The 26,785-nt window shown below is 48.7% G+C and overlaps 1 protein-coding gene across 1 annotated transcript; it reads left to right on the top strand.

Moving 5' to 3' along the window:
* Window positions 1–108: 108 nt before the first annotated feature.
* On the top strand, window positions 109–23,404 carry CDH5 (cadherin 5; the record flags this gene model as incomplete). The annotated part of the gene is made up of 11 exons (XM_079723722.1): window positions 109–309; window positions 6,608–6,896; window positions 7,825–7,941; window positions 8,833–8,997; window positions 10,076–10,263; window positions 11,992–12,242; window positions 15,961–16,103; window positions 17,906–18,030; window positions 18,388–18,496; window positions 20,548–20,793; window positions 22,890–23,404. 11 exons carry the CDS (start codon window positions 109–111, stop codon window positions 23,402–23,404), a joined length of 2,349 nt encoding a protein of 782 aa, XP_079579848.1.
* Between the last annotated feature and the right edge of the window lie 3,381 nt (window positions 23,405–26,785).

Raw genomic sequence — 26,785 nt, 5'->3', positions numbered from 1 at the left:
AGTGAAGGATGAAGGGTTAAACAGTTCCGTGCTCCCTGGGAGATGCTTGCGCCCCACATTCCCTGATGGTCTCTCTCCTTGTCCCTCAGAGCCGTCCCTCCCGGGAAGATGCAGGTGTTCGTGATGCTGCTGGCTGCAGGGGGCACCTGCCTGGGCCTGCTGGCAGCAGCTGCAGCGGCCGTCAACCCTGGCCGACCCAACACCCCCAGCTCGCTGCCCATTCACCGGCGCCAGAAGAGAGACTGGATCTGGAACCAGATGCACATCGATGAAGAGAAAAACGGCTCACTGCCCCACTATGTGGGCAAGGTAAGGCTCAGGCCCCAGAGCAGGAGAGGTGCACCGTGGTATTGGTGACCATAAAGACAGCGATAGGTGCTGTGGTGGTTGCAGGGATGGGGATGATCGTTGCGAGGGTGATGGTAATAGTGGGAGAGATGGTGGAGGTGGCCAGTGTCATGGTGGTGGTGACTATGGTGATAGCCAAGGAGAAGGTGGTGGTGGTAACAGCGGTGGTTGTGGTGATGGGGGAGGGGCAGGCGGTGGTGGGGTGATGATGATGATGTTGATGATCGTGGAGGTGGTGGTGGTGGTGGTGGTGGAAGTAATGGTGGGCACAATGGTTCATCTTTCTCCCAGACTTTGGTCTATGGAGTGAGTATCACTGGCAGGAGGGCCACCCCGTGCACAAGCTAAGGAGGGCAGCCTAGCGTGGGGACTCAGGGCTCAGGGCAGGACCAGCCAAGGCTGCCACTAACTTTGCGCACCTGAGAGGTCTGGAAGACCTGAGCAGACTTCTACAGAATTGTGCTGGTGACAAAGCTCATCATCCAGGCCACAGTTTGCCATCTCTAGTGGAGGCCTTTGAACCTCCTCAAAAAGCCCTGTCTCTCAGGGTGTTTTGTCCTAGCATCTAGGGTGTTATGAGCTCCAGATTCTAGGACACCCATAACAAGGCACTTGACCCAAGCCTGCCCTCCAGGGCGGTGCCTACGACTCTAAACCCTCATTTCATCCCATTTAAAACGTGTCCATCCTCAGTCACCTTCCTAGAGCTTGGAGCTAATCTGAGGGACTAATGAACTATCTTCTTGTGTCAAAAGGTTGCTGAGGTCAAAACCATCCACTCTAACTGAAAGGAATGGCTCTAGTGGTGGAACTTCACACACAACGACAGGGAGATGGATTAGGTATTTCAAGAGTTTCCAGTGAGGAGAGAAATTCCTTTCCAGTGCTTTAAAATCTCACCACATCAGTTTCTTGGAAGCTAAGCAGGGTCAGCTAAAGAAAGATCAGTGTACCAGTGAGAGGAATTATGGTCCCAAGCACAAGGCTGGGCTCTGGGACATGGTCAGGGGGCAAAGACAGACATGGTCCACACCCTCATGGAGCTTGTGGTCTAAAACAGGGGCTGGCCACATGTACATCAGTGAAGTTAGAACACTCCCTCACACCATACACAAAAACAAACTCAAAATGGTTTAAAGGCTTAAATATAAGACATGATACCATAAAACTCCTAGAAGAGAACATAGGCAAAACATTCTCTGACATTAAGCACAGCAATGTTTTCTTAGGTCAGTCTCCCAAGGCAAAAGAAATAAAAGCAAAAATAAACAAATGGGACCTAATCAAACTTATAAGCTTTTGCACAGCAAAGGAAACCATAAACCAAATAAAAAGACAACCTATAGACTGGGAGAAAATATCTGCAAATGATGCGACTGACAAGGGCTTAATTTCCAAAATATATAAACAGCTCATACAGCTCAGTATCAAAAAAACAAACAACCCAATCAAAAATGGGCAGAAGACCTAAACAGACATTTCTCCAAAGAAGCCATACAGATGGCCAACAAGCACATGAAAAGATGCTCCACATTGCTAATTATTAGAGAAATGCAAATCAAAACCACAATGAGGTACCACCTCACAGCAGTCAGAATGGCTGTCATCAAAAAGTCTACAAATAATAAACACTGGAGAGGGAGTGGAAAAAAGGGAACCCTCCTACACTGTTGGTGGGAATGTAAATTTGTGCAGCCACTATGGAAAACAGTACGGAGGTTCCTTAAAAAACTAAGTTACAATATGAGCCAGCAATCCCACTCCTGGGCATATATCCAGAAAATATGAAAATTCTAATTCAAAAAGGTACATGAACCCCAATGTTCACAGCAGCACTATTTACAATAGCCAAGACGTGGAAGCAACCTAAGTGTCCATCAACAAATGAATGCATAAAGAAGATGTGGTACCTATAAATAATGGAATATTACTCAGCCATAAAAAAGAATGAAATCTTGCCATTTAGAGCAACATGGATGGACACAGAGGTTATCATACTAAGTGAAGTAAGTCAGAGAAAGACAAATATCATATGATACCTCTTATATGTCAAATCTAAAAACATGATACAAATGAACTTATTTACAAAACAGAAACAGACATAGACAACAAACTTATGATTATCAAAGGGGAAAGTGGGGGAGGGATAAATTAGGAGTTTGGGATTAACGTACACACACGACTATACATAAAACAGATCATCAACAAGGACCTACTGCATAGCACAGGGATCTATAATCCATAGGCTGTAATAACCTATAATGGAAAAGATGTATACACACACACACATATATATCACTTTGCTGTACACAAGAAACTAACACAATACTGTAAATCAACTATACTTCAATTAAATAAATAAATACATAAATAGGGGCTGGTAGAACTGCCCCACCATGTGGTTTTGTAAATAAAGTTTTATTGGAACAGAGCCACGCCGTGCACTTAACAAATGGTCATGGTTGCTTTCATGCTACAATGGCAGATTTGAGTAATTGTCCCAAAGACCATATGACCCACAAAGTAGAAAATTTTTACTATCTGGCCCTTTAAAGAAATAGTTTGCCCACCCTGGTCTAGAAGGGCAGCATGTATCAGACAAAGAACCCCACACATGCTGGAGATGGGGGAGCCCTATGGTCACAGAGAAACAGACCAGAAAGGACCCCTAGATGGGGAAGGGTCAAGTCTGGCCTCAGCACCAGAAATGCCATGGCAGCTGGCGGTGGGGCCAGCTGGGGAATCTACACTCACAGCCCTGCCCACGGCCCTCTCCACTGCTCACTGTGCCCAGGCCTCCTCTGGCCACCAAGAATGGCTGGGAAATTCAGATCCTTCAGTCTGGCCACTCAGAGGGGAAGGCGCTTGCCCAGGGTCACACAGTGAAACCAGGATAGAGCCCTAGGAAAGCACAGGGTTCCTGACTCCCAACACCGATGTGAACTCTGTGCCCTAGAGGAAAATGCCATCAGCCTATCTACTCCTTCCCAAGGGGATGAGTGTGCCGTGAATCAACCTCCAAAGAGAATGGCTGCCCCCCAACGAATATCCACGGGCTGAGTCAGGGACAGTCGGCAGCAAGCAGGGCCACCGTCAAGCCGCCCAGCCCGGACACGGCAGACTTTGGACGGCTCACCCGAAGTCCTCTGCGCAGCAGGAAGAGCGTCAGGCCTGCCGTCACCTGCCAACAGTGTGCACTTGGCACCTGGCGTGGGGACAGAGGGTCCCGTGCAGTCCCCACCCTGGGGAGAAGCAACGGTGTCTGGGAGAGGCAAGGACAGGGCTCCAAGGATCACCTCCTGGCTCCAAAGACGTCATCGGAGGGAAGGAAGTCCTTGTTTACCAAGATCAGAGTCAGGAGCCTTTGTTTACAGAGCTGTTTGCTGGACAATGGGAGCTGAGTGGCCTTCTGAATCCACAAACATGGGTCAGCATAGCTTTTGGCATTAAGATGTTATATCCAAACTTAGGGATAATTTTTAAAAGGGGAGGCCCCCCCAAACCTATAACCTCAGTCTGTCTAATCGTGAGGAAAACATCAGACAAATTCCAAGAGGCGGCATCCTACAAAACACCCAACCAGCACTCCTCAAAACTCTCACGGTCATCAAAAACAAGCAGAGTCAGGCTTCCCTGGTGGCGCAGTGGTTGGGAATCCGCCTGCCAATGCAGGGGATGCGGGTTCATGCCCCAGTCTGGGAAGATCCCACATGCTGCTGAGCCTGCGCATCTGAAGCCTGTGCTCCGCAACAAGAGAGGCCACGATAGTGAGAGGCCCGCGCATCGCGATGAAGAGTAGCCCCCACTTGCCACAACTAGAGAAAGCCCTCGCACAGAAACGAAGACCCAACACAGCAAAAATAAATAAATTAATAAACTCCTACCCCCAACATCTTCTTAAAAAAGTATATATATGTATATTTGTATATATATACATATATATATAACTGAATCACTTTGCTGTACACTTGAAACTAACACAACATTGTAAATAAAGTAAATTAAAAAAAAAAAAAAAAAAAAAAAAAACCATGGAGAATCTGAGAAACTGTCCCAGCCAAGAGTAACTTAAAGAAACATGACAACTAGATGTAATGTGGTATCCTGGGTGGTATCCTCAAACAGAAAAAGGACATTAGGTAAAAACTAAGGAAATCTGCACAAAATATGAACTTTAGTTAATAATAATATATCAATATTGGTGCATTAATTACAACAAATGTACCATACTAATGTAAGATGTTAATAACAGGGAAATTGGGCACAGGATGTATGGGAACTCTCTGTACTACCACCTCAATTTTTCTATAAATCTAGAACTGTTCTAAAATATAAAGTCTATTTAAGAAAAGTTGGAGGGAAGGAAAACAGAAACTCATATCCAAATGAAGTCTTTTTAACACTATTTATTTGATGATATTGAGAAATTTTTATCAAAGCTGTTTAGGTGTGAGTCAAATGCAATCTCAGGCAGAATTCCAGTAACAGATCAAAGCCGACTCACGCCCCCTTGCTAGCCCTGCCCACATGGATCCTAATGCACCCACCGGAACCAGGTTTGGAATGACCATCCTATCCTAACCCTGAGTAACTCATACAGGGCCCCAGACTGTCCCTCCTTCTTGACCCCCACTGTCCTCCCACCCAAGTCACAGGTTCCAGAGCTGGCGCATCACTTCTTGCCTCCTGCCCATCTGTTCATCATACGTCCCGGCCACTGGGCTTCGGGACCTCCCCACGAACCATCTGCCCCTGCACACCCGCAGCCCTGCTCCAGGATGCTTCTTCACTACCTCCAGCTACAGCCCCACCTCTCTCCTCCCCGCCCACCAAGGGGGAGGAGCCTCACTCCCTGTCCCCACTTCCTCACCTCCCAGACTCTTCTCTAGAGCCCTGTCATCCGGCTTCTCAATCCACCACCCCCTAACGCTGCTCTCACCAAGGGCTCCGATGACTGCACCGCTGCTAAGCCTAGGGATGCTTTCCAGGCCTCGTGGGATTTGACCACAGCCATCTTGATGCTCCCTCTTCTGCCTTGAGACCCCACTCTCTCTCGGGTTCTCCTCCAGCCTTTCTGATGCAACACCTTCACTCAAGGCTCTTGTTCCAACTGACCCTTAAATGCCGCCCTTCCTCAAAATCTCAGCCTCTGCTGCTTCAAACCAGGCCCTGAGAGAAAGAATGGGGTCTGGACTATCTTTATGCTCCCAGGCTGGCACCTTGTAGGCATCTGATTTTTTTCTTTTACTGAATTGAACTCTATTTTTTGAACATCCTAACCACCTATGGGAGGACCATTCGACATGTATGAAGTATGATTAGCTTATGTTCCTAATAGCCTCTGTTTCCAAGATTCCATAAATGAAATGTTCAGCAATTCTAAACTTCTAATATCCTTTAATGTAGGCATCTAGTGTGAATAACAGCTAGCATTTATTGAGAGCCTGTGCAAATTGCTTTACACACATTATTTTCCAAGTCTTATTCCTAAGGACACTAATAGTATGTGTAACAAAGAAAAAGGATTCAGTGGTCTAACAAGTACAGGAAATCCTGAGTTAAACAAAGCTCAGTGGAGTTCTTTTCTGCAGGACTGTATGTTGTAAATCTCCAAAAAGAGAACATTTTATGTACCATTCCAAAACTAAATGACTGAGACTAGTGATGTGCTGATAAATAGCTGACAACTGGCTTTTGAGGGGAAAAGATCCTGTTTGTAGCATTTGCCAATTTCCTTGGTGTAAATACTTTCACCATGTCTGCTGCAAGCTACCAACTTGATGCCCCTGAAGGCAGAGTTGGGAACAGATGTGCGTTAACGCAGCATTATCCAGTATTTCCATCATTCAATACGATCAACATAAAAACTCAAGAACAGGGGTGGGATACGGAGGGAGGGAGGGAGACGCAAGAGGGAGGAGATATGGGGATATATGTTTATGTATAGCTGATTCACTTTGTTATAAAGCAGAAACTAACACATCACTGTAAAGCAATTGTACTCCAATAAAGATGTAAAAAATAAAAAAGTTTTTAAAAAAACTCGAGAGAACATAGTAAAATGTAGTAAAATTACAGTATTAGGAAGCAATAGATTTACAGTACGTTACCTTTGTTTTTAATATGATTCATTTAATTGTAAGTTTATATAATTGATTTTTAAAATAATGCCATACCCTGGCACACTCACACGGGCACACACTCACACGCACACAGCCACCACTGCTATTTCCAGTTCACGGCACCTCTCCTTTCCTAGATTAAATCAAGCGTGAACCGCAAGAACACCAAGTACCAGCTCAAAGGAGAGTCTGCCGGCAAGGTCTTCCAGGTTGATGAGAGCACAGGGGACGTGTATGCCTTTGAGAGGCTGGACAGGGAGAAGATCTCTGAGTACCACCTCATCGCCCTCGTGGTGGACAAGGACACTGAGAAGAACCTGGAGTCTCCTTCTAGCTTCACCATCAAAGTCCACGATATCAATGACAACTGGCCTGTGTTCACGCACCGGGTGTTCAATGCCTCCGTGCCCGAGATGTCAGGGATAGGTACGTATCCGGTCTGTCTGTCTCCCTCTCCCCTCACTCATCCCTGGCATGGAGGCACCTCTCCCATCGGCAGCTTCAGTGCCTGGGGCAGGATTCAGTGAGTTCCGGGCAGCTATGGGGATGCCCATATTGCCACTTCATATGACTCGAAAGGAACTCTGGTCCCTAAAGACTAAGCTCTGACCTGGCCCCAGACGGGAGTCCTGACCGTCACACACACACACATCTTGTTACTCTTTGGAGCTAACGCCACCCACTGCTCTGACTCTTAGGGCTGGCATGCCAAGAGCGTAGCCTTTGCACATGAAGGAGGCCAACTCTTCCACCAAGACAAGGAGTCACCTTTAGGGTCCATACAGGAGTGGAGGGGGGCGGGAGAGGGACACACCCCATCCCAAGGTGTGTCAGCAGCCTGGACCCCAGGCCTCCAGAGGAGACTATTCCTTCCTCAATTCTACCCCCAGCCTCCAGGGGATGCTCCCTTCCCCAGCCCTTAGTCCAGGCTCTCTTGCCAGGACTCAGGACCAGACCTTCCTGTTAACTATGGGGAGCCTGGAGTTCAAGGGGACAGAGATGTGAACCCAGCTCTTTGGGGGCCCTTCCTATTCTCTTGTTCTCATGCTTCCAGAAGGAAGCAGCAGCCCTTACTGTTTCTCCCCATGACCTCAGCCGCTCACCTCTTCCCTCATTTCCCCCATAAATGAAAACCACCTGTTCTCTTTGCCTTCATGTTTGACGGAGCTGGGCCTCCACCACTGCCAGCACTTTGCCCCCAGGCAGGCTCCTCAGAAAACAAAGCAGCCTTTTCTCCTTCAGGACCTGGGGGAGGGGGGTTCAGGGAACAGCCTGAGCCCCACCTGCCCTCATCTGGGAATGGGGTGAGGGGCTGGCCATCACGAAGCAGCAACCCTGGATTCTCTCCCCACAGGGACCTCGGTCATCCAGGTGACAGCAATGGATGCAGATGACCCCACTGTGGCAGACCATGCCTCTGTCATGTACCAACTCCTGAAGGGAGAAGAACATTTCAGCATCCGTGGTTCTGGTCTGTGTGACTAACCCCCCTGGGCGGCACTGGCTTGGAGTGGGTGGAGGTGCAGGCACCGAGGGAAGCCCAGTCTGCCAGGTGTCACTGACCACTGACCTACACCACCCTTTGGAGGCAGTCGGTACCCTACGTCAAGACAAGGTGGCTGGTGAGGGCAGAAGGAGGCAGACAGGTGCCCAAGACGTGAACTCAAGTCCAGGGGACAAAGTCAGGACCCAAGCATTGACACGAGAGGTGGAAGAGAATGCTGGTTAGCAGCTCTAGCTATGGAATCAAACGGACCTGGTTTCCGAACCCATTTCTGCTCCTCACTGCTTCTGAAGACCTTGGGCAAGTCAACTGACCTCTGTGAGCGCTAGGGCCCTAATCTCAAAAACGGGGAAGCTTATATTCACCTTGTATGGTAGCTGTGAAGTCTGAATTAGGTAACGTATAATGAGCACGTGGCCCATCGTCATTATCCACTCCACGTGACCCGAAAAACGGTAAGGACTGAGGCTTGGGAGCAAGACAGAAGTCCAGGTGGTCAGGCCTGAGGCAAGCCCTCTTTCAGAGTGATGGCAAATACACGGCACAACCTATGCTGCACCAAGGCAGCCATCACTAACCCGTCACAGCACTCTTCCCACTCTGAGCCTAGATGTGGCCTCAGGTTCTTGCTCAACCCAGTGCTCCAGGTGGCTGGGACCAATATTGGACCAAAGCATTTGGCCTAGCAGTGCGGGGCATGGAGGTGGAAAGTGGTTCACCCCTGGCTCTCAGTCCTGGCTTCACCGTGAAATCACCTGGGGAGCTGTGAAGCCAGGTGCCCTATGGGTAGCGGCCAGGCATCACTATTTTTTAAAAGCTCCCCAAGTAACACGGCTCCTGATGTGACATTTTTTGCAGGACTAATTGTCACAGCGAACAAAAACCTGGACCGAGAGAAGCAGGCCAAGTACGAGATCGTGGTGGAAGCACGAGATGCCCAGGGCCTCCGGGGGGAATCGGGCACGGCCACCGTGCTGATCTCTCTGCAGGATGTCAACGACAACTTCCCCATTTTCACACAGTGTGAGCCCCTCCCCTAGGGCCCTGGGCAGGGCGAGGGTTGGGATACTCCAGATTCGGTGACCTGGGAGCTCTCAGAGAGGATCCTGGCACCCGTCTACCTCTCTCTCCGAGCCAGGGTGGGCCTACGTCAGGGATGTCTTTCCGGTGCTCCCCATCTCTGAACACGTTCCCAAGGCTGTCCAACTGCCCCTGCCACGGAGCCCTCACAGGCCAGCAGGAAGTCACACTCCCTGCTGTGTGCCACCGTGTGCCCAGAGTCCCACTACCAGATAGGACCACTTTCACCCAGATCCCATGAGCTCTGGAAAACCCAGACCCCAGCTAGAAAATCCCCATGAGCTGGGGAGCAGGGGTTCAGCAAAGCTCCAGAGCCAGAGCCAGGGCTGGGCTCTGACCCACCCACAGACAGATTCTCCCCTGAGAAAAATGTCTGACAAGAGCTTTTTTTTTTTTTTTTTTTTTTTTATTTTTATGGTACACGGGCCCCTCACTGTTGTGGCCTCTCCCGTTGCGGAGCGCAGGCTCAGCGGCCATGGCTCACGGGCCCAGCCGCTCCGCGGCATGTGGGATCTTCCCGGACCAGGGCACAAACCCGTGTCCCCTGCGTTGGCAGGAGGACTCTCAACCACTGCACCACCAGGGAAGCCCTGACAAGAGCTTTTGACACACCCTGGGTGGGCTGGGGAGGAAAGTCAGATGACTCATCACTTGCAACTCCAATGCTGACGGCTCATGCAGAGGCTCAGCCACCCCAAGGACAGGTGGGTTTTCCTGAAATGGCCTCGTTGTGTACGACACAAGCTCCCCGAAGGCAGAGATTCTCTCAATTGTCAATTAATAGGTCCCCTAGCAAGGTGCCTGACATACAGCAGATGCTTAATAACTACTTGTCAGGTGGATGGAAGGACAGATGGAGCAGAACCTCTTTGCCTTGGGACCCAAAACTCCAGAGGAATTACTACGACTACTATTTTATTGCGCCCGTTTCCTGTAACAAAATGTATTGGGATAGTATGGGGGACAATCGCCTCATCTATCTCATTAACCCAGTGCCCTTTGGGGCGCCTCTTTGCATCAGCCAGGTACGTATTTTCTGTGCCCGAAGACATCCGCGTGGGCAGCCCCCTGGGCTCTCTGTTTGTGGAGGACCCAGACGAGCCCCAGAACCGGAAGACAAAGTACAGCATCGTGCAGGGCGAGTACAGGGACACCTTCACCATCGAGCCTGACCCCACCCGCAACGAGGGCATCATCAAGCCCATGAAGGTTCGCAGACCTGCGGCAGTGACATCAGATGTGGGGTTGGGGGCTCCCGGCTTCCTCAGGACTCAGCCAGGGGCTGCTCCCGGATCAGAGGCCACCCAAGGTGCACGTTCTGGGTCAGTTTGGAGCTGGCCGTGTGCTCGTGGACACTGTGACCCTGGCGCTGGGAAAGGGAGCCGGGACAGAAGGGTCAGTGCCTTAGGCTGGGCTACCCCGGAAGCAGACCTTGAGGCAAGGATTTGGGTGTAAATAGTTTACTTGGGGAGTGATCTCAGGAAGTCCCAGGAGCAGCGAGATGTGAACAGGAGGAGAGCTAATACAGGCTCCGCAATGAGCAGGTGAACACCATGGGCGAGTGGGGTGCAGTCCCGCTGGGGACATCTGGGGGACAGTGTGGAATATGCCTCAGAGTCGCAGCAGCTGTGGGCTGACTGAGGCTTCCGGGGGGCTCACTCCCCGGCACTTTCTTCCTCTTTTTTTTTTTTAAAAAAGATTTATTTATTTATTTCATTTATTTTTGGCCACATCAGGTCTTAGTTGCAGCATGCAGGATCTTTTGTTGTGGCATGCAGACGCTTCACTGTGGCCCGTGGGCTTCTCTCTAGTTGTGGTGTGTGGGTTTTCTCTTCTCTAGTTGTGGCGTGCAGACTCCAGGAAGCATGGGCTCTGTAGTTGTGGTGCGAGGGTTCCTAAGCGCTCTGTAGTTTGTGGCACACAGGCTCTCTAGTTGAAGCGCGGGAGATCAGTAGTTGTGGCATGTGGGCTTAGTTGCCCCGTGGCATGTGGGATCTTAGTTCCCTGACCAGGGATCGAACCTGCATCCCCTGCATTGGAAGGCGGATTCTTAACCACTGGACCACCAGGGAAGTCCCCTCCCTGGCACTTTCTGATCTGCCCTGGGCAAGGACCAGGAAAGCCCTGCAAGATGACAAGTGCTTGGAGCTGAAAGCCATCAGCATGTAAGGACATAGTGAATGCAGTGGGGAGGGGGTGGCCATTGGCAGTGGCTGCTGCTGAGAAAGCAGTTGGACTGGCTGAATCTAGAAGAGGAGGGAAGGTCTGCCAGGGGCACAAACTGCTTCAGAATGGCCATGCAGAGGACTGGGAGGCCAAGGCCAGTGATGACCTGCCTCAAAGGGGACACTCCAGAACCCCTCTGCCTGAGCCAGGCCATTCCTCCAGCAGACCTCTCCCAAGTCCTTCTCTGGTCCAGCCCTGTGCTGGGGACCAGATATACCCAGGGGAGTCAGACGGCCTCCACGGTACCAAAGCTCTCAGCCAGTAGGGAGGACAGACACACAGACATAAAGGGTACCCAGGCAGGGAGCAGTTACCTGTGTTGGGAGGGGCAGAATGGGTTCTGAGAGGACATCTGATTACCTTCAGATTGGCTTCCTGAGGGGTGAATAGGAGTATGCCAAGCAGGCAAGGACAGGAGAAGAGACTTGAGCAAAGGCTCAAAGAAACGGAATGTCTTTAAGGAGCTGTGGATAGAACCACTAGCCTGTGATCCCCTTGATAGCAAGACTGTGGCTGATCCACTGGTTGTCCTCAATATTTGGAATTGAGCCACGATCAGGATACATGGGAGACAGCTGAAGACAGCCAGGCCACAGGCCCCTCATCTGTAAAAAGGGGGTCATCCCAGTATGACCTCGCAGGGTTGCTGTGAAGATCACAACCATGTGCGTGGCTCAGAGCAAGTGCTCACCATAGTTTTTCCTTCCGCAGCCCCTGGACTATGAACACATCCGGCAATACAGCTTCACCATCGAGGCCACGGACCCCACCATCGACCTCCGGTACCTGAGCAGCACCTCCACCAAGAACATCGCCCGTGTCATCATCAATGTCACAGATGTGGACGAGCCCCCCAACTTCCAGCAGCCCTTTTACCACTTCCAACTGCGGGAGAACCAGAAGAAACCTCTGATCGGCTCAGTGCTGGCCGTGGACCCCGATGCTGCTAAGCGGAGCATCAGGTAAGGGGGGTGGAAGGTGTGAGGATGGTGATGATGACGACCCCACCCAGGCATTGAGGTTCTTAGGCCTGCTGGTCTGAGCCCAGGACTCAGAGGGGGAAACCGGCTTCTCCCAGGAGGTACATGGGACACGCACAGAGGCAGGACAAGAAGCCCAAGCTCTTCCACTAACCCACGCGGCCAGGTGGAATCTTGTTCTGCCCAGGCACACACCTAGCATGGTCCTGGCCATCAGAGCTTCCCGTTGTCTGCTCTACCTTGAAGGGGAGGCACGGGCTCCCACAGGTCCCATCTGGGGAGATGTGACAGTCAAGAGAGCAACCAACTTGACATCCATGAAACCCCTTTGCTAAACATGATTTATTACATTTGTCTTCCCAAAACCACCAAAGGAAAAAGTGTTTATTTCACACAATGAAACAACACAAGGATCTATAAAGAAAACATCAGTAACCCTGATTTCCAGACAACTCATGTTCATGGTGTGCGGTGGTCCTATCATGCCTTTCTTCGTGACCACACAAACATCTACATACATTTATGGTGGATTTGTCCTTTGTTTGGGGGATTTGATTGTTTTACAATTTTTTTGGATCATACTATACCCATTTCATCACTACTTGTTCTTCTGTCTGAACTAGACTCCTCTCCTCTACCCTCTGTGACAAAGATGTAGTTCCAACTCATACTTTCAGGAGCCACACAACATATGAGTGTGCAGTTCCATCAATCTCATTTTTTTCTGAAGGGGTAGCCAACTGTGCCAGCACCATTAATCAAACAAGTCATCGTGGGTTTCCCTGGTGGCGCAGTGGTTGACAGTCCACCTGCCGATGCAGGGGACACGGGTTCGGGCCCCGGTCTGGGAAGATCCCCCATGCTGTGGAGTGGCTGGGCCCGTGAGCCATGGCCGCTGAGCCTGCGCGTCCGGAGCCTGTGCTCCACAACGGGAGAGGCCACAACAGTGAGAGGCCCGCGTACCGCAAAAAATAATAATAATAATAAGAAGTCATCGTTTTCTACCTTTGTTACACACTAAGTTCCTGTATATCCCTGAATCTATTTCTGAATCCTTTGTTCTGTGGCAAAGCCATTCTGGTTTATTGTAGCAGCTTGATACTAAAACTTGGTATGCATAAGGCAAGTCCCTCCCTCAAGTGTTTTTTCACTTTATATATCTTTAATGCCTTCTCAAACATTCATTCTTCCATGTGAACCATAAAATTTTTCAGTTTTTAAAAAAGCATCAGAATTCTAATGAGAATTGTGTTTATATATCAATTTGGGGAGAGTTAATGTTTCTCTGTTATCAGGTCTTCCTGTTAAAGACAAATGTGTACCTCCATTTTGATCACATCTCATAAGTTTTAGGACGACTATTTTCATGGCCATTCTATTCTAAATGGTCTGTAATGATAATTTTTATTTCTCCATTGATCCAATGGTTTATTTAACAGACTTCTTTTTTCATTTACAATTGGTAGGGCATTTTTTGGCTTTGCTTTAACTTGTTCTGTGATGCAATGCAATTGTCTTTGTGTGTCTTTTTGTCCATTTTTTTCTGGAATATCTAAGCTTTTGCTTTATGTATTTTAATTTTTCCATTCAGTTAACAAAGGTTTATAACTATTTTACCTTCATTATGACTTGTCACTTTCACCCTTATGACGTTACCCAGTTTGTTCGGCTTAATCAATTCCACGTTGCCTGATGTAAAGTTTGTCAGTCCTGTTTTCATGTTACTCATGTTTGCCAGAAATAAATTTTCCGACCTTTACTTTTTTTGTTGTGGTTTTTTTTTTTTTTTTTGTGGTACGCGGGCCTCTCACTGCCGCGGCCTCTCCCGTCGCGGAGCACAGGCTATGGACGCGCAGGCTCAGTGGCCATGGCCCACAGGCCCAGCCGCTCCGCGGCATGTGGGATCCTCCCGGACCGGGGCACGAACCCGTGTCCCCTGCACTAGCAGGCGGACTCTCAACCACTGCGCCACCAGGGAAGCCCCCGACCTTTACTTTTAATTTTTTCTAGGTCATTGGCAGTAAGTTGTCTCTTGAAACTGGAATGTAATTGGCTTTGCTTTTTTTTTTTTTTCCATCTTTATTGGAGTATAATTGCTTTACAATGTTGTGTTAGTTTCTGCTGTACAACAAAGTGAATCAGCTATATGTATACATATATCCTTATATCCCCTCCCTCTTGAGCCTCCCTCCCACCCCGCCTATCCCACGCCTCTAGGTCGTCACAAAGCAGCGAGCTGATCTCCCTGTGCTATGCGGCTGCTTCCCACTAGCCATCCATTTTACATTTGGTAGTGTATATATGTCCATGCCACTCTCTCTTCATCCCAGCTTCCCCTTCCCCCGCCGTGTCCTCATGGCTTTGCTTTTTAATCTAAACTGAGATGCTTTCTGTTTAACCTATTTACATTTTTCATTGTAAATGATATGTTTGATCTTACTTCTTTTATCTTGTTTTACATTTGTTGTTTCTCAAACTTAATTACTTTTTTCTCTTCCCCCATCTTTGTTGTAGAGTCTATTTTTTCATGTTATTTTCTCATAGATATTTGGATGGAGTATATGCATTTTTACTTCTACCAGTGAGATTTACTTCTATCTGTAAAATTTTAAATGTTTTCCTGGACCAATATTTTCTAGTTAAAAATCTCTGTCTCTCTCTCTGTCTCTCTGTCTCTCTGTCTCTCTGTCTCTCTGTCTCTCTCTCTCACACACACACACACACACACACACACACACACCATTGCCTTCCTATATATGATAAAGATATCAATAGTTTAATTTTAATTCCACCCAAACCAGATTTTTTTTACTTTATTTTAAGACACTTGTTAGATGAGTGAGTTTTCAAAAAAACTTTTTTCAGGACCCATCTTGTGGATGATATACTTCCTGAATCCTTGCATATTTACATATCAAAAATATTATCAATGTGTTCTAGCGTTTAACTTTGTGAGAATGTCTGGGGTGAGTCTGATCTCTCTTTCTTTATAAGGACGTATCTTTTCTGTCTGGACTCTTCTTGCTTTCCTTATATAGCTCTGAAATTCAAAAGTGTCATCAGGATATAGCTAAATATTGATCTCTTTTTAAAATTATGCCTGATATCAATGACCTCTTCTATAAACTTGGGCCTTTCTTCAGATCAGCAAGTTTTCTTTTATTATATCTTTTGTTATTTCTTCTGTTCTCTTTGTTCTGGAATTTTCCTCAGTATTAGAAATATATATATTTGGAATGTTATATACTTTTTCATCTCTCTTTTCTTCTCTTCATGCCTTTTTCCTTAAGAACTTTTCCAATTTTTACTTCACAAATTTAACTTTCTTTCAATCACTTCATACCTCTTCCAGCCCCTTTTTTTATTTCTTCCTGGCTCTTGCCCAACTATCTTTTCATTAATCACAAAATCTGATCCAAGCTGTGGTATAGTTGACTACAGTGCCACCTGCCTCAACTCTGAAAGTGCTATTGATGGAGTCTCAAGTACCACCCTCAGTCCAGTGATGGCAACACTGCCAACATCAAAGGGATTATCTCACTACTCTGACTCCCTCTGGGTGGTCAAGTGCAATGAGCAGTGAGAGGAGGATGGGGGATGGATGCAAGGGACAGATCCTGAAGGGTCTCATCTGTCCTGCTGGGGAGTTTGGACTCAGCAAAGAACAACGGAAAACCTTGAAACTCTCTCCCGTGGGCAGATACTCCATCCGCAGGACAAGTGACAAGGGCCAGTTCTTTGGAATAACCAAGCAGGGGAATATTTACAATGAGAAGGAGCTGGACAGAGAAGTCTACCCCTGGTGTAACCTGACAGTGGAGGCCAAAGAGCTGGATTCTAGTGGTGAGTGGCCCCATTTGCCAGGGGACCTGGGCTCCTCTCCTTTTGTCATCCTTTTTAAATCGGCAAAATCTATCATTTTGGGTCTCCAGAGGTACTATAAGCACCTGCTGATGCACCACTTGGTTGGGATGCTATAACGCCTCCATCCCCAAGTGTGGATGGGCCAGCTGCATCCACGTCATCTGAGACTTTGTTAGACGAGCAAAACATCAGGCCCCAACCCCAGACTGATTCAGAATCTCATGCACACTACAGTTTAAGAAGCACTGTTCCAAAACAGGCTGCCAGATGTCCCTGTGATGAGGATCACCTGAGGCACCTCTTAATCACAGAGCTTCTCAGATGCCTCCCTGGAGGTTTTGGTCCAGTGAGTCAGAAATGGGGCCAAGGGGGCCTCCCTGGTGGCGCAGTGGTTGAGAGTCCGCCTGCCGATGCAGGGGATACGGGTTCGTGCCCCGGTCTGGGAGGATCCCATATACCGCGGAGCGGCTGGGCCCGTGAGCCATGGCTGCTGAGCCTGTGCATCCGGAGCCTGTGCTCCGCAACGGGAGAGGCCACAACAGTGAGAGGCCCGCGTACCACAAAAAAAAAAAAAAAAAAAAAAAAAAAAAAGAAATGGGGCCAAGGAATGTGCACTGAATGAGTGCCGTGTGATTCTTATTATAGTGGACGTTTGGAAAAGGCTGCTTTGGAGGGTGTTTATGTGCCAGTTCGTGGGCTGAATCCAAAATCTGAAGCAGTTTCCAACTCCAAGATTGTTAGATTCTCCAGAAATTAGGGTAACTGCTGCCAAAGGGAAAGGCAAGTATCGGAGTTCTGCACTCTTAGCCTCTATGAGAAAATCACAACTGTCCTCTGGGAGAAGGATCAATATTCCCACCTTACACAGAGACCACCAGGGCCCAGAAAGGGGGTGACTTGGCCAGGGCCCCACCGGTGCTACCCTAAGGGGGCCCTGCTTTCTGCTGGCAGCACGTCCCCCACATGGCAGCCAGGTCAGCTTCAATGGACTCCCGCATACTGTCCAGATCAGTCTTTGCCCCTTTCTTCCCCATCTAATCTCACTCATACAATTTTTAAATCTTATAGTAATAGTTTGCTGTCCATTTTAAAATATGGAAAATGCAAAAAAGGAGAAGAAATTTATACCCTCATATTCCCACCGTACACAGATAATTACTGTTAGCACCGTAGTGTATTTCCTCTGGTCTTTTTACTATATGTATTTTTATACAAGTGAGATCATAATACTTGTATAAATATCATATCCTGCATTTTTACTGAACCTTATTCCAGAATCATTTTCTCATGGTACTAAAATATCTTTTTTAAAAAGACTGTAATTTTTAAAATGTAATTTACCTGGGCATTGCAAACAGCCACATAGTCCATTCTTTTAAACTGATGTAATTTATTAATGCAATCTCACTTAGATCATTTACCTTTTCAATTATCTCATAATTAATTTATTTAAATTAGTTTGATTGCTTAATTAAATTGCTGAATTGATTTAATAATTACTTAATTGATTTAATTAAAACCTTTAAAAATACACCTCTGTTGTTTACCTTTTCGATTCTTACAAATAATTCTTTAGCAAATATCCTTGTGCTTGAAGCTTTACCCCCCTTCCTCTTCCACTCCCTTCGACCAGAACGCCATCCCTGGCCTCCCTTCCAGATGTCCATAACCCCCTCTTCCTGCAAAAAGAGCACCCCTCCAGGACTCCCATCCATATACATTCTAATCCCAGGGCTGGCACCTGCTGAGCCCACTGTAGTGATGAGTCCTTTCCCCTGCAGGGACCCCCACGGGCAAAGAATCCATTGTGCAGGTCCACATCGAAGTTATGGATGAGAACGACAATGCCCCAGAGTTTGCCAAGCCCTACGAGCCCAAAGTGTGTGAGAACGCTGCCCAGGGCAAGGTAAGTCTAGCTCAGGTGGGAGGGCAAGGCAGCGTCCGCCTGGGGCAGGCCGTGGGGCAGCACCTTCCAGCCACCGTCAGCTGGCATTTCACTAAGTTTACTGTAACTTGTACAACAGCCTTGAGGAAAGGTGACATTATCCCGACAGAGGGTGAAACTGAGGCTCAGAGAGAATGTGTAGTGAGTAGATTGGCGGGGAGGTGGTGGTAGAAAGAGTGGCTCTGTGGAGACCACTTAGGTTAGTGTTACAGGTGAGAGGCCGCCACGGTCAGGTCTAAACCCAAAGTCCCTCCCCATCACTGAAACCCTGGCCAACCCAACACCGCTAATGACCGGCCCCCATCTTCCACCCTCTAGCTGGTCGTGCAAATCTCGGCAATTGACAAGGATATAACGCCACGAGATGTGAAGTTCAAGTTTTCCCTGAGCACTGAGGACAGCAACTTCACCCTCACGGATAATCACGGTGCGCCTCAAGGCAGTCAGCCTGGCTCTTGGGGGGGGCTCGGGGATGGGGTTGAGTCTTGAAGAGCCCGGGTCAAGGACCAAGCCAGTGAACTGGGGGCAGCCCCTCAGTGGGGCTTTCAAGTTACAGGAGGTTTTGTACAATTCCCACCACATACCTAACTGGTCTGTGCAATGGTCAGAGCCACCCGGGCACACTGCTGAGTCCACATGGCCTGCCCTTCCCCATAAGATGCTCAGGTTACTGAGGAGCACAGAACAGATACGCAGTGTAGACAGCTTGGTTCACAAACTAGCCAGACTCCCTCCTGCGCTCAGCACAACTGCACATTGCTCTCTGACACGGAACTCTGAGGTTGCTTCCAAAGAGGCAAAACTGGACATTTGAAACCCGAAATGCCAAGGATACAGTGTTTTAATTTGGCTACAATGACTACTTACCACCAGGTGTCCTCGGGACGGGATCTGGTCCACCAATCACAGCCTAGAGGGCCCTGTGATGTCAGTAGCGGCCAATCAGAGTTTCTCATGAGTATGTGCTTCCGAGAGTGTCGATGCTGAGTTGACTGAAGTCCAGCCCAAAGCAGACAGACATGGCTTCTGCACCTTCCTCAGAAAAACACAAAAAATCCCCCTTGGGTCTAAATAGAACAATCCTTCACCCAGAATGGGGTGGAATCCCTGCCCGTCCCTAACTGGCAACGCTGTGGTTGGTGAGGATCCCTGTAGAGAAACAGCCATTGCCACCTTTGAGGAAGGCCAGGGAGTGGGGTCCCTGAGAGTGAGGGGCAGACCCAGGGGATCAGCCACAGGCTCGTCCTTAAGGAGCCTCCTACGGGATGGGGATGGTGGCTATGACGCGCGGACAGTCAGTGACAGACCATTCAACATTCCGCTGTCTTTAGTAGTAAATAATATGGAAAAAATACCTGTCACCCCATCCCCAGTGCCCACCTCAATCCTGCCTCAGAGGAGGTCTGCAGTGGAGAAGAAAGCTTAAGCACCAACCCAAAGACACCCCATATGTGACCAGGAGCCTAGCTTGTTGATCTCAGATTCACTTAGAACATGAATGTCCTGCTACAATATTAAATGAGTATAGTGAGAAATCTCTAATTTCCCTCATACAGTGTCAGTGGCCATATTGTTATCATTTTCAATTATAATAGACGTGGCTACTTCATAATGAAATGTAATTGGCTTCCATGTGAAATCTAAAAGATGGCCTCCTTTGCTTCTGGCTTCCTGAGTGTGCCAACCCCGCACGGCTAGGTAAAGCCTGGAACGGGGAGTCCCTGGACCCTCTAACCATCATCATCTCCTAGGAGCCAACAAAGGGCAGATTATCCAGCCACTGACTCAGAAATGCGGGAGCGGGGAGGGGGAAAAGGAAGCCGGAGTGGAGGGGGCGGCTCTGAAACGCCAGCATGTTGAAAACTCTCCTGGGCAATCCTGCACGTGGACTGACTGGAGCTGAGAGGGAGAGCCGACATTTGGGCCAAAGCGCATTCTCAACTCCAGCCTGACCAGGGAATCCTCAATTACATATGCAACCATTCCCTCAGTGCCCCAGGGAACTGTGCATTGTGTTTACTTTCTAATGGATTTTCAGGGATAGCAAAAACAGCCTTAGAAGTTAGCCCGATGCTAAAAGACTTTTTAAGACTTTATTTCCCCCCGATTGCTCATCAAAGCTTGAAACAAGGCATTAATTAGCTGACAGTCACCTTTTATTGAAGTAGAGTTAGGGGTCAGGCATATCATTGGCCCACAGAAACAGAAAGCAAGGGTTTTACATTCTGGCCAAGTCCTTCTTAGAGGCTAGGTCGAAGCAGCTGCCCAAAACATCCCCTCTCTGGAGGAACAGACCTGTGCTCAAATGGCTAAAACCTGAGGCAGGGGGTGCAAAGGGCAGAGACACAGCCCAGGCAGCACGTGGGCTGGTGCAGTTACCAAGGGCTTCCTGGAGGTGGCAGGCGACACCGTCAGTGTGGATGAGAGGATGGGCACTCGAGGCAGCAGAGCCTGATTCCGAGGCCTTGATGTTTCCAGATAACACGGCCAACATCACAGTCAAGTACGGGTATTTTGACCGAGAGCGCGCCAAGGTCCACCACCTGCCCGTGCTCATCTCGGACAACGGGAGGCCAAGCCTCACAGGCACCAGCATGCTGGATGTGACCGTGTGCAAGTGCAACGAACGCGGCGAGTTCACCTTGTGTGAGGAGGTGGCCGCCCAGGTGGGCGTCAGCATCCAGGCGCTGGTAGCTATCTTCCTCTGCATCCTCACCATCACAGGTCAGTGCCCAGGAGGATGGGAGGGGACATTGAGGAGGCTACACAGGAGAAGGAAGAGGCCAGGGATCCAGGCCCAGCCCTGCCTCCAGGCCCTAGAGCAGGCCTGTGCTAGGTGTAAGCTTCACCTCCTTGGATGCCTAACTGTGGGGATGGCGGGGGGTGGGGGGAAGAAGAGGGGACTCAAGGCGCTTTCCCCAATTTAAAATACTTTATATATAACATTCACTCATTCAACTGACATATTTTGAGCACTTATTGTGTGCCAGGCACTGTTCTAGGCATTTATTTATATAAAACCTCTTCTGAGGGAATTCCCTGGCAGTCCAATGGTTAGGACTCTTCGCTGTCACTGCAAAGGGGCCAGGTTCAATCCCTGGTCAGGGAACTAAGATCCCACAAGTCGCACCTGTTTTGAAAAAAGAGGATCCAGTTCTTCTTTTGGAGAGAAATGGAAAGTTTAAAATTTCTAGTTTAGATTGCCAGTGGTTTTCTTTCTATTTTTAGGATTTCTCCAGCCTTGATATCTCTTTTCTTCTTGTTTGGGCCTCAGAAATTTTAGGAGCATTTTAGGCCTTGCCTTAGTTTGGGTTCCCCAGGAAGCAGACCCTGGGACCAGGATTGGGGTGCATGTGGTTTATTTGAGAGGCACTCCCAAGAAGCCCCAGGAGGAAGAGGGGGAGTGAGACTGGAAAGGTAGGCAGCCAATCAAGGGCAAGTTGTCACACAAGCTGCCACCATGGGACACTGGAGCTTCTTCTCACCGGAGACTGGGTGGCGGCACTCACAGCCCATGTTTTTCCAACGATGCCCACCAGCTGATGGTGGGGCTCCTCCCAGAGGTGTAAGTTCTGCGTTTCACTTGGGGCAGGGGCTAGCCCTCCAGAGGAAGCCCTTGGGTGGTTAGAGGTCACCCTGTGCACTACAATGACAGGACCAGGGGACACAGTGAGGGACCCACATTATCTGCTCCAGGCCTTTCCTGCCAGTGGCTTCCCTGAGAGGCCCCCTAGCAGTGCCCCCACTTCTGGGGCTTCCGTGGCAAAGAGTCCAGACCCAGATTTTCCTCTCAATAAAAATTAATAATAATGATATACTGGCATCACCACCACACACAGAATTGCACTTAACCTCATAGCCACCTTATCAAATATAAACAGAGCAGAGGGGTCATCACTTCCATTTTACAGGCAAGGAAACAGAGGCTCAGAGAGGGCATCCCGGCTTTTCTTATGGATGGAACAGTTCGTTAAGTAACTCGAGGCTAGAAGGACAGAGTCTAGGGATGCTCTGAGCCTACTTCTAGGAGCTCTCTGCCCCACATGGTCCACCCCTCCTAGGGGCTGGCAACCGTCATGCAGTCACACACCTCAGAGCTTTGAGCAGGGCCAACATCACACTGCTGCCTGATCATGGGACTCTGGGCATGTCACTCAGCTTCTCTGAGCTCGGTTTGCTCATGTAAAATGGGATATTAATACCTACTTTGAGTAAAAGAACATGAAAATGTGCCAATACCATGCCAGCATGTATGCAGTAGGTGCTCAAGAGTAGCTGCTGCTACTGCAATGGGTGCCATGTCTACCAGCACCACCATGACCCATCACCATCATCATCATGGCTCAGAATCTTTGCACTGCAAATTCCAACTCCACCCCTTTCCCCATTTCTGCCCCAATCTCTGGCCTCCTGGCCTTTGGACAAGACACAGAAGGATTTGCCACAGTGGTTAAGAGGAGGGAGGAATTGAGGATGCGGGGAGATGGGGAGGAGGGTGGCAGGAGACAATGAACTTGAGGGAGGCCCGCTCTGTTGCCCTCCCCCCACCCCTCCTGTGGCCAGGACACCAACAGGATGGATCCTGGGTGGGGGTGGGGTGGAGATGACTCTGGAGTGGGAGTGAGGGTGGACCCACCAGGTGTCTAGACCAAACCAAAACTTCTGTGTTGGCCCAGCTGTCACTGGGAGCTGGGCTGGCCCCGGGATTCCCAGGGAGGAGGGGAGGGCGCAGGTAAACCTCAAGGCGGGGGCGGGGGTGGTGGGGGAGTCCCCCGGTCTGCTGGGCCATGGCTGACCAGCTCTGGCTCGCTCGTTCGCAGTGATCACCCTCCTCATCATCCTGCGGCGGCGGCTCCGGAAGCAGGCCCGCGCCCACGGCAAGAGCGTGCCGGAGATCCACGAGCAGCTGGTCACCTATGACGAGGAGGGCGGCGGCGAGATGGACACCACCAGCTACGACGTGTCGGTGCTCAACTCGGTGCGCCACGGTGGGACCAAGCCCCCGCGGCCGGCGCTGGACACGCGGCCGTCCCTCTACGCACAGGTGCAGAAGCCACCGCGGCACGCGCCCGGGGCGCACGGGCCCGGGGAGATGGCCGCGATGATCGAGGTGAAGAAGGACGAGGCGGACCACGACGGTGGCGGCCCACCCTACGACACGCTGCACATCTACGGCTACGAGGGCGCCGAGTCCATCGCCGAGTCCCTCAGCTCCCTGGGCACCGATTCATCTGACTCGGACATCGACTATGACTTTCTCAATGACTGGGGGCCCAGGTTTAAGATGCTGGCCGAGCTGTATGGCTCGGACCCCCGGGAGGAGCTGTTGTATTAGGGGACCGCGGGCCTCTGGGCCTGGGTAGCTCAGGCTAGTCGGACACGGGCACTGAGCCCTCCAATCGTAGCACTCATGTCCCAGCCTAACAGCCCTTCCTCCTGGGTCCCAGAGACCTCACCACCTTGGATGGCAAAATCCAAGTCCCTGAAATGTCCAGGAATGTATTTCAGTGATGGTTACTCCCAACACACTGGAAAACACCAGGCTGGTGTACTGTCTGGGCTGAGACACCCACATAACCCTGTCACCTGCGACTACGGGTCCAACTCAAAGACTTCCTCTGGCTTCTCAAAGCAGATTATGCTCAACTGCCAGGGGGAGGTCTTCCCCTGAGGTCCCTGAACCCCTGGGGTGGGGGATCCTGGTGCCTGTCACCTGGAGGCAAGGGGCTGGATGGCATGACTGTGGGACAAGACTCTCCGTAGCCCAGTCCCACAGGAGACTGGGACCGCCCACCAGGCCTGCCCTACTTTAGCTTCCTCACACCCTCCCAAGACCCCCAGCATTCTGCAGCCTCTCCCCAGGCCTGTCAAAAGGGAGGAAGGGCCTCTTGACATCTCCCGACCTTGGGTCTTGAGGTGACCTTGATGGCCTGCCATGCCTGTAACTATGCTGTACTGTGTACTGAAAATTCATCCAAGGTCAGGGAAATGGCTTGTTGAACTTTAAAGCAACTGTGAATTCATCCTGGAGGGACAGTGGAGACCAAACGAGACCACAGATCATAGGGTGAGGGCCACCTCCACACCCACTCCCTCCAGAGAGGGCCAGGAGTCGCTGTGACCCCAATTTGAGACTCACGACACCCCTCCAGTTTTGCCTGGGAAGCGGGTCAGATGTTCCCGGAGCAGAAGACCTCTCCCTGCCTCGCCCGGTCACTCATTCATGCTGTCTCTTTCTTTCTTCTTTCTCCCCATCTACTCTTGATCTCTTGACTTAAGAGGCACTTAAGGTGTGACCCACATCAACTCTGGCCAAAGTCCAAACCCAAACATGACTGCGCAACACAGCTGTGCCATTTGCCTTTACACCTCGTTGTTGCCACATCTCAGGGAACCCCAGCAGGGCCCCATCCCTACAGAAGCCAAGGCCCCTGCTCAGGCCCAGCGGTCACCTGTTCCTCTTCCACTTTCAGCCACGTACGGAACTTTCCACTGCAACACACCTTGGGGAAGTGGCATCACTCAACGTGGGTGCGGGGAAGGAGGCAAACTCTCTGACTCACCATTTGTCATGGACCAAGGTTTCTGCTCTGGGCAAGGCCCCTCAATTCAGGGGATTGTAGATAACACTGACTTTTTATTTTTAACCAATAACGAGTTTTTCATTTTTTTTTTTTTTTTACTAATAATACTTATACATTTCTAGCTCTCACAAACATATAGAATAAGGGTTTTTGCATAATAAGCAGGTTGCTATTTAGGTTAACAATTTTAATTCAGGTTTTTTAGTTGGATAAACAAATTCCTGTAACCTCCTATTTCCTATCATTGTAGTAATTGCTCTAGTGATAATGACTATATATATATTGGCTACACTGGTGCATGGGACATACTGTATTTTTTTATAACTAAATAAAGAAAAATCTTGAAATACCTCTCTTTCTAGAGCTGAGCAAGCTCATGTGAAACACAAGCACATACACCACCACCATCATCAGAGGAACCCAGGGTGCAAGGCGACATTTGCAGTCAGGATTTCAGAAACACACTGCAGGAAAGTGATTGCAGCAGAGAATAACAAGGGACACCTAGTCCATCCTGGTCTCCTCTCAGAGCCCCATGCCTTCCCTCAGCCTCTGTACATGGCCCCCAGTCCCACCCCGACTCTACACAGCACACAGGGCCTCTGGAAGCTGGAGCTGCCACACCTTTTCCAACTGACAAATGAACCAGATGAGTGATATACATCAGCAGTGAGGGAGGAAATCAATCTAATTAGCTGGTTGACAACAGTGATTGAGCAGCTGGCACTTTAGTGGGGTGTGTGGACCCCAGCATTGGGGTCCTGCCTGGAAAACCTCACAATCAAAAATGAGAACAGGAAGCCTCTTTGCCAGACTTAGGACTTGAATTGGGTAGGTGGGAGATGAAGCTCACTTCAGCAAGGCCCCTGCTCCCTGATTTCCTGCAGGATTTCCTGGGCAGCGTGTCTCCTAGGGATGATATTTTGCAAACTGTGCTCTGGATAAACACTATTTCCTGGAGCTCTCAGGGGGCGATTTGTCTTAATTCCAATTTTGCTCTAATTTCATTGGGATTTCTTTTTTGATCCATTGGTTATTTGAAGTGTATTGTTTAATTTCCAAACATTTGTGAATTTTCCAAATTTCCTTCCATTATTGATTTCTAATTTCATTCCATTGTGGTCAGAGAACATAAGTTTTATGATTTAAATCCTTGTAACTTTACTGATACTAGTTTTATACCCTAACGTATGTTTTATCCTGAAGAATGTTCCATGTGCACTAGAGAGGAATATGTGTTCTACTGTTGTGATGGAGTGTTCTATAGTGGTAAGTTAGTGTTGTTCAAGACTTTTATTTCCACACTGATCTTCTGTCTAGTTAGTCTATCAATTATTGAAAGTCTAATGCTAAAATCCCCAGCTATTACTGCTGAATTGTATATTTCTCCCTTCAACTCCTGTCAGATTTTGCTTCATATATTTTGAGTCTCTGTTGTTACGGGCATATAATCTTATAATTGTTATATCTTCTTGATGGATTGACCCTTTTAGCATTATAAAATGTACCTCTTTACATTTAGTCACAATTTTTATCTTAAAGTCTATTTTGTCTGATATTAGTATAGTCACTCCAGCTCTCTTTTGGTTACTGTTTACATGGTATATCTTTTTCTATCCTTTTCTTTTCAACCTATTTGTGTCTTTTAATATAAAGCGTGTCCTCTGTGAACAAAATATAGTTGGATCAGGGCAGTTTATCCATTCTACCAATCTCTCTTTGATTGAAATGTTTAATCCTTTTACATTTAATGTAATTACCAACAAGGTAGGGTTTATGCCTGTCATTTTCCTATTTGTATTCTTTGTCTTATGTCTTTTTTTGTTCCTCTATTACCCCATTATTGCCGTTTTTATGTTAAATAGATATTTTATAGTGTACCATTTTAATTCTCTTGACGTTTCTTTTACTATATTTTATGTTTTTTCTTAGTGGTTCTCCTAAGGATTATACTTAAAATCTTAACTTATAACAATCCAGTTAGAATTTGTACCAACTTAAGTAGTGTACAGAACTTTGCCCTTAATAGATCCACTCTCTCCCCCCTCCTTTGTGCTATCACTGTTGTACATATTACATTTTTATACATCGTATGCCCATCAACATAGATTTATAATTATTGCTTTATGCAG

This window comes from Hyperoodon ampullatus (genome assembly GCF_949752795.1).
Source record: "Hyperoodon ampullatus genome assembly, chromosome: 18".
In the NCBI taxonomy this organism is placed as follows: domain Eukaryota; kingdom Metazoa; phylum Chordata; class Mammalia; order Artiodactyla; family Ziphiidae; genus Hyperoodon; species Hyperoodon ampullatus.
This window is presented reverse-complemented; position numbering and strand designations above follow the sequence as displayed.